The sequence below is a fragment of the Taurulus bubalis genome (genome assembly GCF_910589615.1).
Source record: "Taurulus bubalis genome assembly, chromosome: 1".
Taxonomy (NCBI): Eukaryota; Metazoa; Chordata; class Actinopteri; order Perciformes; family Cottidae; genus Taurulus; species Taurulus bubalis.
The window spans coordinates 24,209,163-24,220,653 of NC_136589.1; the positions used below are offsets into that span (position 1 = coordinate 24,209,163).

The 11,491-nt window shown below is 45.0% G+C and overlaps 2 protein-coding genes across 2 annotated transcripts; one reads left to right on the forward strand and one right to left on the reverse strand.

Annotated features, from left to right (window-relative positions):
- Positions 1–808: 808 nt before the first annotated feature.
- On the reverse strand, positions 809–2,211 carry LOC306746361 (uncharacterized protein; the record flags this gene model as incomplete). Its single annotated transcript, XM_079229264.1, has 4 exons — positions 809–1,204; positions 1,446–1,624; positions 1,709–1,868; positions 2,062–2,211. 4 exons carry the CDS (start codon positions 2,209–2,211, stop codon positions 809–811), a joined length of 885 nt encoding a protein of 294 aa, XP_079085390.1.
- An 823-nt stretch (positions 2,212–3,034) lies between these two features.
- Positions 3,035–7,501, forward strand: toe1 (target of EGR1, exonuclease; the record flags this gene model as incomplete). Its single annotated transcript, XM_079219423.1, has 8 exons — positions 3,035–3,148; positions 3,295–3,335; positions 3,413–3,509; positions 3,680–3,838; positions 4,589–4,702; positions 5,308–5,456; positions 6,115–6,277; positions 6,446–7,501. The coding sequence occupies 8 exons, from the start codon at positions 3,035–3,037 to the stop codon at positions 7,217–7,219; spliced, it is 1,611 nt and encodes a 536-aa protein (XP_079075549.1). The 3' UTR covers positions 7,220–7,501.
- Positions 7,502–11,491: the final 3,990 nt, after the last annotated feature.

Sequence of the window (11,491 nt, forward strand, 5' to 3'; positions counted from 1 at the left end):
AGTTTACACATGCCACAGTCCTTGCCATATAGGGAAAGCTCTAGCTACCTAACCCAGGTCCGGAGTGGATTTGCTCTCAGTACATCGGAGTACCCCGAATACTACCAGGTAGTTTATTGTGCATGTAAACGCCGTCACTTTAAAACACGTTTAACGAGCTATAAACAAGTCAACCAGCTTTGTGCAAACTACGGCCCAATCCCAATGTCCCCCCTAAACCCTCAAACCCTGAACCCTCAGGGACTTACTGATGTCACCTGGTAACCTCACGAGGTGAGACAAAATGTTCGATGAATAAATCTGTGTATTACACATATGTATTCTTCCATTGGAAACTGCGTGTTTAACATCACATTGTTACGAATTGTGGGTAATTCCCTTGGGCAAAGGTTGCATCTAATGCTGACTTACATAAGGGATTAAAATGTCTGCCAGAGAGCTCTCAAAAACTCGACGATGTGACAGTGGGACAGAACTAAACCCTCACGGAGTTAGCGGGAGCGCGCCTCAAAGTCTGTGAGTCCGAGATTGGGATTGGGCCTACGTCAACACCGTTCCACGCACTCCATGGCGGCCTTCTTGGTCACAGCCCACGTCTCACTGTGGCTCAGCAGCTTCTTGGTGACAAACGCTGCAATTACGATGCTCGGCTGACACGCGGTGGGGGAGGGGCCCCAGCATCACGCACGGGTTGAGCGAAGCCATGTCTTAAGTGGCGGAGATCACAGATCAGAAGCATTAATGCTCACGAGATTCTGCGCATTCTCCTCGCCGTCGGAGTCAGCAAGTCGAAAGTTCAGTGCCGCGATCAGGACAACACGCCAATGAGTTCTTCCTCCTCCTCCTCGTCGTTGTCCCCAACAGCGACATCAGCGGGACTGTTACAGGTGGCCATGAGGCCTAGGCTCAGCTCTGCCAGCTCCTCACAGCTCATGTCAGTCGTCACCATGATCTTCGTCTCCAGGCGGTTGCAGAGGGTCCTGTAGGAGGGCAACGGGTACCCCAGCTCCCGCAGGTACTCGTAGCCTTTGGTGCCAACCGCGCAGCGGATCTTTCGGGCCTTCAGGATGGTCTCCGGAGACCAGACGGCACGCCGGGAGCGTTTGGTAAGGGACAGGGCGCGAATCTGGTCCTCGTACAGAAAGTTCTGGAGACCCTTCTCGATCCGGTCAAGTCGGTACAGGCGCTTCTTCATCTCCTCTGCCTGACGAAAGAGAAAATGGTTTATATTCAGGGAAAACTTATGGAATAACTAGCAGGGGTCACGAGAAGCAGAGCTAGTGTGATCATTTTGGAGGATTTTTGCTCATAGCATCTGACCCAAGATGCACAATTTGAACTCTCTGACAGAGGTCATGATTTAGAGTTAAAAATACAGCACATCAGCCCCGTCACAGAAAAAACAACAACAACAAAACAAATACAGAGACCGGCATTCATTCTACCTCCTTCTGCAACCTTGCGGTGTGCTGCATCTCCTGCTCTAGCTGTTTCTTGAGGAGAAGACACTGTGTGCATTGCCGCTGGTCCTCTGCGGTCCCGTCGGCATCCTCTTCCTCCTCCAGTCCGGGCAGAGGGGTGCGTCTGGCATAGCCATGGTCCCCGAAGTTCAGCTCCTTCTCCACTGTAGGCACAAAAGCAGCGTCTGACTAGTGTTGCATTTCCTCTCTGATTTGTTGACCGCCTCCTTTTTCCGTTGGACATTTACCTGGTTCGGGTTTCATGGGCAGCAGGATGTATGGAATGGTGACTGCTGGGTAAAGAGGGTCTCCGATGGTGAACAGAGTGGGGATGGCATTGGGCTTCAGCTTCTTTCCCCCAGCTGGAGACCTTGCTATCTCCTCAAACTGGCTCTGCTCAAAATGGTCCTTGAGGGAACATTAACAGGGATACACATGCATTTCAACCAACTCATGATATACACACACAAAATAACAACATCATGCATACAGTGAGTGCAAAGTTTAGCAGAAGAAAAGTAGTGGAACAGTTTCTAGTGACATCAGCTGAGCCCAGGAGGGTCTCAGGGCATCGTCTCTATACAAACACTCGGCTGACTACCTGACACAGTCTGGAATGAGGAGTTGGCTCAAAGTCGCGTCGACAGTTCACCACCCATTTCTTCTTGCGGATGGGGTCTTTGGGGAATCTGAACAGCTGTTTTCCGATGCTGGTTGAATTGGAGCAGTTTGGAGCGGAGCAGCCGCCCATCGCGGCGGTGAAGACGAGCAGCGAGGCCAAAGTTAGCAAAACGTCAAGATAGCTAATCTGGCTAGGGGGTTATTATTATTATTATTTTTAAATCATTAACGTTACTTTTAGCTAACAAACGTCACTTAATCGGCATGAAAAACAAATCACTTTAGCATTAACGTCACGCGTTGTCTCGTGGAAACCAGAGCGGTGTCCCGAGAGCGTGCACATCGTATTTTAGGGAAACAATTCAAAACACTTTATCCAAGATATGATGTTTCTGACTTTGTTTGAGCCAAAATGGCGTACTTCACCTCGACAGCAAAGTGCAGTGACGTAGGGCTGGTGTTTATGTGCGCCGATGGTCAACGCCTGCTTGAAATGTTTATTGAAAAGCAAAAATAGTCGAATGGAGAGGTACAATTTCAATGAAAAATAAACAACTTGACATAAGAATATATATTTGTTAATTATGAAAATTATGTACGTACAATTAGCGGCAAATACGTTGCATTTGTTCTCCGGCAAAAGTCCAACTACCATCGTTTATTTTGTCACAGGACCCCAAGAAGCACGTTGAAATGTTTACGGAGGAGCGTCGCTAACTGTCGACCAGAGAAAAGTGTTATTGAATGAAGAACTGTGAACGCAATTACTGAACGTATAAAGCAAACATAACAAGTAAGCGAAAAGAAAGGGCGCTGCATATAGCAGTGGATAATGGAAACTTTTACAAAATAGTAAACGAAGCTAGCAAATATTCCAGGAAGCCCTTGGTAACGTTAATTCCATAAAACAAAAACTTTCAGGCGCGATTAAGAGCCGTTTGCACTAGCACAACATGGAGTCTTCACTGGTCGTTCCCGTCATTGATGTTCAGAATGATAACGTCAAAGAGTTTTGGCCAGCTATGGTACTGGCCATTAAAACGGCTTCCTTCGTTGCGCTGGACACGGTGAGTGCGTGTGTGTGTCCTTCCGTCCGACCAGCGTGTCCCCGAGTTCAATGAGACGTTGCAGTGGAGAGTCACTTATACCACTAAGTTAACCAATATTACAAAAATACAATTAGCAATTGTTCCCTGTGTATTTTTTTCCGCAGGAGCTGAGTGGTCTTGGAAACAGGAAGTCCTTGCTGGCCGAGTGAGTAAACCTATCAGACCCTCCACCAAGCTTCACAGTGTTTAGTTGTCATTTGACACCTTGCTGTCCTGTTTCAGATCCATAGAGGACCGGTACAAAGCCATATGCCAAGCGGCCCGCTCCCGCTCCATCCTCTCCCTGGGAATCGCCTGTTTCAAGAGACTGGACGACAAGGTACAGTAAGACAATGCCCTCTCTAATGGCCTGAAACCTGTTTTTGCATTCATCCGATTAGCCTGTGAGCGAGCCGTCTACCACGCCATCATTGTACAGGATGCATGTGAGATCAGAGAATGTCCCACTGCACACATCTGTGACGTTTTATCTTTCGCCTCCCCACACAGGCTGCAGAGACATACCTGGTCCAGGTGTATAACCTCACCCTGCTGTGTTCAGAGGAGTACGTCATCGAGCCCCAGTCAGTCCAGTTCCTGGTCCAACATGGGTTTGACTTTAACAAGCAGTACGCCAGCGGAATCCCTTACGTCAAGGGCAATGGCAAGGTGAGGATAACGACGTGCTGTTCTTTGTTTGTGCTGCGTGTTCTCCAGTACAAAGCGGGGAGCTCAAATCAAGCCATCTGATTGGTTCGTGGCACATGGCGTAATACCTATGTACCACTGCACTGATGCCTAAAGCTCAGTTTATACTCGCTGTAGTGAAGAGAATGACGTAATCGCTGGCTCGGCGTCGTGCGCAAAGGCTTTGCAAGTGGCCGCACCGGACTGTCATGTCTGAGGGTTAATGCAAAGAAGGCCAATTCGTTTTTGATACTTTAGAAACATGTGGTGTCAAAAATCATCCTCTGAGTAAATGTTTTGCAGCCAAATCAAATTGCACAGGATATTCAACCTTTGTGTCTTTTTAATGCATGTAAGAGTTGGCCCTTACTTGAACTTATTTTACTGGGTTTATACAAAGGCAAAAAAGTAGTAGAGATACGAGATTACAGATAATCACAATCTCTCCATTGTGGGAGGTTATTTTGTGGCTTTTTGCCAGTTACAGTTCATTTTGTTTGTTCGCCCTCTGGCATTTCGGAGATAATCACAGCATACCACAGCCTGTCGTGATCTTTTGCTTTATTGTGTCTGTACGGTTTTGTGTGCGGGTTCACAAAAGGATTTATAGACTTCGTGTTTATGGCAGAGACGCGAGTAGATGAGGACTGGACACAGATAACCGCTCTTCCTCGGATGATGACGACGTTTGATTTTCCCGCCATTAGTCTCTTTCTCTGCCTTCTTCGTCAGGGAGTGCTAGACGACCAAGGGGTCCACATCCGGGCTCTGTTCACCGAGCTGCTGCGTGCCAGGAGGCCCGTAGTGTTCCACAACGGCCTCATCGACATTGCCTTCCTCTACCAGGTACCCCCAAGTTAGTGTGTTCACTGTGCACTGTCATTATTCTTCTCTTTTAACAGAAAGAAAATACCACATTTATTATTATTCTTTTTTTTAAATGAGGTAAATAAATACTGAATGAATTAACAAGTAAAGTCTGTAACTTTATATAATTTGTTGCACTCAATTCAAGCAAAACTTTTTGCACTTGCTACATCCAACCTAGTTGTTGGTTTTAGAGCTGCAAGGTCGGCTACTCTGTTAGTTGATTGCCAGAAAATACACCAACAACTAGTATTTTATTTCAGCAGATGTGCTGAAGGTTCTCTGGTTGCAGCTCCTCCAGTCTGAGGATTCACTGCTTAACTTCATTTTCTATCACTATAAACAATCGTCTGGAGGAAAAATTAGATTTTACATTTAATAGATGAAACGGTTAATCAAGAACAATCAACAATTGTAGCCGCCTTCATGATTTATATTGGTTTTGAACCTCAAACCTCTTCCCTAGTATGCCGTTCTTATTAAATGACTGTTTAAAAAGAAAAAAAAAAAATATATATATATATATATATATATGTATATATATATATATATATATATATATGCGCAATGTCTTTTTCTGCCAGAGCTTTTATTCACATCTGCCCGAGCGCTTGGACACCTTCACAGCCAACCTGTTCGATATGTTTCCTGCCGGCATCTACGACACCAAATACGTCACGGAGTTCGAGCTCCGGCTCACTGCCTCCTATCTGGAGTACGCCTATAAGAAATGGTGAGTACTGGTTTATGGTACAGTGTCGAGACCTGAGAGCGCGTGCGTGTATACAGTATATACTTATTCATGGCGCAGGTGTTGAATTTGTGCAGGACCTAAAAATACTTGCGAATAGCGTTTGATTGAATTTACGGATTGAAAAATTTAGTGTACATACAGTTTATGAATGTTTTCCCTCTTATTTATTTATTTGATGTCCCTTCATCAAAAAGGACCAGAACTGATTATATTAGTGTTGTTACGCTCTACAATGATTACTTACAATACAGAGATCTCAACACTGGACTGCACCCTGCAACCCTTTTGCATTTCAATGTTTCCCTTCAATATTGATATATTTTTAATACTGTTTTTTTTGTATGTGAGTGAATCGCTTCATGCATCAGAACTTCCCTGGACTGACGAATGACGTGTTTTCAATTTAATCACATTGAGCTGTATCTACGTCAACCGTAATGCAGGAGATGTCACAATGTAAGAAAATGACGGACGTGGCTGAAGTGAAGTGAAGAGCAGAGCGGCGTTTCCTATTTTTCTATATCGGAGCCACTCAGTGCATTATTGTGCTGACATCATGACTGGGGAAAAAAGGGGAGTTTTGCTGATCTTTTAAAGTGTCCGTCTCCATCTCTCATATTGTCTCCTCTTCTTCCAGTAAGCTGGACAACAGTCGCCTTGCGACCTCTGGAGGGACCGGATCTCACTTCCATGTTGACTTCTGTCAGTATGCCGGTCACATGTCCAGCTACGTGGACTACAGAATATGTCAAGCTGTGGCCTCTGCTGAGGGACCGACTGACATCTGCCAGCGCTTCTCTGTGAGTTTCAACCTCTTCAGTTTACTGACATTCGAAACAAATAACGTTCTTGAAAATAGGTTTCAGTGCAAGTACCCCTTTGGGCTTCCTGCCTCTATCTCTATCTGTGTCCATTAGAAGAAAACATTTTATTTTCATTTTTTATTAAATACCCGGTTTGTCTGACAGGCGTTCGGCTGGTGTCCAAACGGCGCCCAGTGCCCGTCGTCCCATGACACGGACCTGATCATACTCCAGGATGAGAAAGTCACCGGGGACAAGAGAAAACGGAAGAAGAGACTCCGAAACAAGAAGAGAGGGAGAGGCGAGGCAGGGGAAGTCCCCTCCATCTGTGACGGTGCCCCTGAGCACAAAATTCCCCACATGGAGGCGGACCCCAGAGAAACGCCAGCCGAGCTGTGCCCAGAAAGAGGGCCTCTGGTGGACGGGGACGGAAACCCCCTGCAGGGCGAAGCAGTGGACATGGAAGCAAATGGCGAGGGGAACGGAGTGTCCAGAGACAAACCCGGCTGCAGTAACCCGGCACCGACGGCCCCGACCGATGACGTTACAAACGCAAAAAACAACACAAACGAGAGCAGAGAGGAAGACGGAGGGAGAGGACCGTTGAGCGACCACCCATCCAAGGCCGAAGCTCTGAAGACCAAGGCCGATGCTCCGAAGTCCAAGGCCGACCCGGGAACGCATCGGGCCGGGTTCGATGCCTTCATGACGGGATACATTTTTGCCCACTCATGCACCCTGATGAAGAAGGAAGGAGTGGGAGCTGTGAAGAAGGAGGAGAAGGAGGAAAAGAAGGAGCAGTCGTGGCTTCCTCTGTGTCTCAATAAGGTCTACCTCAGCGGCAAGGCCGCTCCGCTCAACGTGGTTAAAAGCACCTTCGCCAGGTCGTCCAAAGCGCACACGCAGAAGATGGAGATGGTGTGGGGCGGGGCAGTGTAGTGTGCACACAAACAGCGTTACAGTGTACACATGTGTAGGATCACAATTTCTATGGCTCGATGGATGGCGATGGCGGTCCACCACTTTGGTTTAGACGGAAATATCTCAACAACTGTCGACAATCCAGGAGAGATTTTTAAAATCCATTTTGTTTTTCTGCTCTCAAGTAGTTTTTGTATTTCTTTAGCAGTCTTCTGTGGATGTTTCACCTCCTAATCCTACTTACTCGCAGTGCGGAGGCATCTTTTTTTCAATTTCCTCAGCAAGAATTTCTCAGATTTAACAGCCAAAGTGAGATGATGATTTACATTTGATCCCTCATTTCAGATTTAGTAAAATAAACAAATGCTTCTTCACAATGATTCTTTTGTCTTTATTTTATCTTCTGGGTTTATCTGGAGGGATGACCAGAGCAAAATGTCCCCACCTAGATTTGCTTTGTACAACAGCAAACAATGTGTTCTTATCATCAACCTTTTACTTCTTGAAGCGTTGGCTCTCTTCCGTCCACTCTTCCATACAGACGGGTTCTCCAATCTCTGCTGTGGACCTTTCCATCTTTGGCCTCTTCATTACGTCTCTGATTAATGTCCTACTCGTTGGGTTTTTGTAATAATGGATACTGATGTTGAGCAGATACCATTTTGACCACCGGTTAGGTTCAATTACTTAAAATAGAGAAAAAATCCATCCAATGTTTTATAAAAATGTTTAAAAACTTTCAGTGCTGAACCGTTTGGATTTGTTAAAAAATAATAAAAGAAAATATTTTAAAAAGGACAACGTGTCCATTGCAAAGTGTTTAAATGAATTCCTGAACTCAAGAGTAGTAGAAGTTAAGGTAATTTAATTCTACATAAGACAATTAACTATTTGATCTCAGTAACAACTCAGCCTTTCCTCCGGAGCCACCACAAGACTAACCTCACTTTTTAAAAACATTTAAAAATAGTCAAGTTTCATCTACTCAACATTATTTCTACAATGTGTGTGTGTTGGAGAAGGCATTACATTTGTTTGTCACAAATATACACTTGAATAAAAGTGCTAGTTGAAACAACTCGACAAAGTTGTTCTGGGAGCAGTTCAATTCAGTCTATTTTATATAGCCCAAAATCACAAATTAGAAATTTGCCTGGGAGGGCTTTACAATCTGTACACATATGCCATCCCTGTCCCACGACCTCACATGGGATCAGGAAAAACTCCCCCCAAAAAATGAATTGAAAAAAACCTTTCACAGGGAAAAAAGGAAGGAACCTTCAGGAGAGCAACAGAGGAGGATCCCTCTCCCCGGATGGACAGAAGGAATAGCTGCCATGGTACCGAATGAACAATGTAACAGAGTTCACCTTAAAGCTTAAACAGATGAACTACTGAAGCAGATCACCATCAGCGAGGTGACACAGCACAGGATCATTTGATGTGTCTTGCATACTCTTCATTTATTGAACTGAACTCCACATGAGAGCAGCCCGGTGCAGACGGTCTGGATCTCAAGGGTCTGCTGTGCTGCTGGAGCTTCCTCACACCTCGCTGGTCGTGTGTGTGGTGGTGGACGTCAGCGCTCACTGGCTCCACGACTCCTGCCCTGTGAGGACAAACACAAGTGAGGAGTGTGGACCCTTCTCTGGGTCTGCCGTTGGCAGTGGCGGGCCGTGGCTTTTAGACCAAGGCCTTCAATGACGTGTGTCCACATCAGGTGCGGACTGGGGAAGAAGAAAAAAGTGTCCCGGGAGTTCCTGTCTCACCCTTGCGTGTATTGAACACGGCGCTGCCCACTACACGACGCGTTCATACAGACTGTCATGTGTGGACAGTAGACGCTCACTCTGCTATACGGCCGATTTCTTTGCACTATTACGGGCATGGAGGTCACACGGTGTGGACCGACCGCGGAGCTATTTTAACCGTATAAGCGCCAAGCCCTCCGCGCCTATTCTCGAAAAAGAAGTAGAAGTAGTGAAGAAGGAGTTTTTTTTTTTCAGCGGACGTTTCTGAGTCGGGAAGAGCTCACGCAGCTCCAAAATCTGATTGGATGAAAGTTTCTCCTTCAAAGCAGCTGCAGTCTGATGGCTGAAGACTGCAGGCTGAGCAACAGAGCTGTACAATGAGAAAATAACCTGATAGGGGAAAATTATTATAATACATGTAGTGTATTTGTGAAAAACAATTAAATTATAAAATAGCTATAACTTTGTGATTCTGTTTGGGCCAGCAGGGAAGGCTTTAAAGGCCCTGACGGCCCACCACTGGCCGTTGGTGTTTTATAATGTTCAAGGAGTAGTTCAACATTTTGGAAATGAGCTAATCGCATGAGAAGTTACCACTCTCATGTCAGTATGGTAGCAGTCGGGTAGCTGAGTTTAGCTGAGCTTATTGTTGACGGATTATAATATCAACAGTTATGTTTTTACAGGTTAAAACGTATACAAAGGTCACATTCTGCACATCCATAAAACAATCGTTCAGGCCTGATTCATTACATTTGAGGTGTAAGCTGCACGCACACATAATCACTGACCGTCTCCACCGCCTCCGTCAGGCTCGGCCACGTCGCTCAAACCCGCGGCGTCAATTTCTTCTATTTCTTCTTCTTCGTCTTCGTCGTCCTCTTCTTCGCCGTCTTCCTCTTCGTCGGCTTCTTCTTCTTCGTCGTCGTCTTCCTCTCCGTCATGTTCCTCTCCCCTCCAGGCGTCGAGCAGGAGAAACAGGCTCCGAAGAACACCGCCTCCGTCTACTATGTGAGGCTCAGCATCCTCTTCTTCTACCGCCACTTGGTCAGCGGGAGGGAGGTGGACGACCCTGTTGTAGCAGTTCCAAGGACAGAAGAATCTACCTGGGAGGGGGTAATGTATGAAATGGTCACATTCTGCACTCCACAGGCACAACTCAGGATTAAAAGCCCACTGATTCCCATATATCTTCTAGACTGACTGAATGCAGCACTGCAGCAGGTGCATCACAAGCACCTTGTAGAAAAGCCAGCAACATAAAAGGTGCTATTAGCATATTTCAAGTAAAAATCTTGAACACATGCCAGGATGAGAGCCATGTGATGCTGCATTCACACAAGAATAAGGATTACCCTTCACACCACTTTTTCTATTGAAGCAACGTTGTGATCTAAAAGGTCTTGACAATCATCTGTGAGAACACAAAGCGACAATATGTATGGAGTATACGTATGCCTGTTGAGGTTACATCTCTGCAGATCATTTTAATATAATAGATACTCCAGACAAGAGGACACATAGAGGCCTGTTTACATACAGCAGCAGACTTGCACCATTCCATTATCCAAACAGTTTATATCCTATTTAGGGCCACAGGGGCCGACGGCTGTTATTGGACGAAGGCAAGGTTCTGCAGTTTATCTGACAGAATTATTCATATTTTTTATTTAAATAAATATAGCAATGCTACAATTTTAAAATACGATACTTCTAATACCACAATTTATGAATACGATACAATCCAACTTACTTAAATAAATATAGCAATACCATAATTGAATAATACGATACTTTCACTGCAGATTTCACTGAATTCAATTTAGCATTTTACAGTACATTATATTACATTAGATTTCATTTAATAAGTTGCTTTTATCCAAAGCACCTTAGAATAAGTGCATTCAACCACATAAACTCAGAACAACAAGAATCAAGAAAGTGCAATTCAATCATTGGTGATGTAAAAGTAAAAGTACAGAAGTATTGACGACACTCCTCAGAGTTCCATCATCTCCATGGTGAACAAGAAAAGTTGCAATTTTTGCATTATGCGAAAAAAAGGCCAAAGCACCATCTTTTTTCCCATATTGTCGACGGCAAAATTTTGAGAAAAAAATGATACCCGTAAACATTCTGCACCGGTCCGTGAAAATCCGTACATCCTATACCATCTAATATTCATTTTACAAAAACTGGTGCCATCAACAGGTATTTACCCTCAACATTCCATTAAATGCCTACCTTGAAATGTATCCCTTGATCCCTAGATGATTTACTGACAGAAACATGTTTTAAGGATCTCATAGATGAATACATTATTTCGAATTTTAGATGTCTTACATGCACAGAAGTTATGGTAGTCGAAACAGTCCTGGTCCCGCAGGTGCTCCTCTATGGGGGGTCCATTGAAGGCCATTTTTTCGTTTTCCAAGTGAGCAGTTTTCCAAAAGTTCAGCTTCCAGCAGACAAGTTTAGCCTGGGGTCAGCTCGTGTCAAGTCCAAACGCAAAGGAGTCATTTTGAAGGGCCGCAGTTCC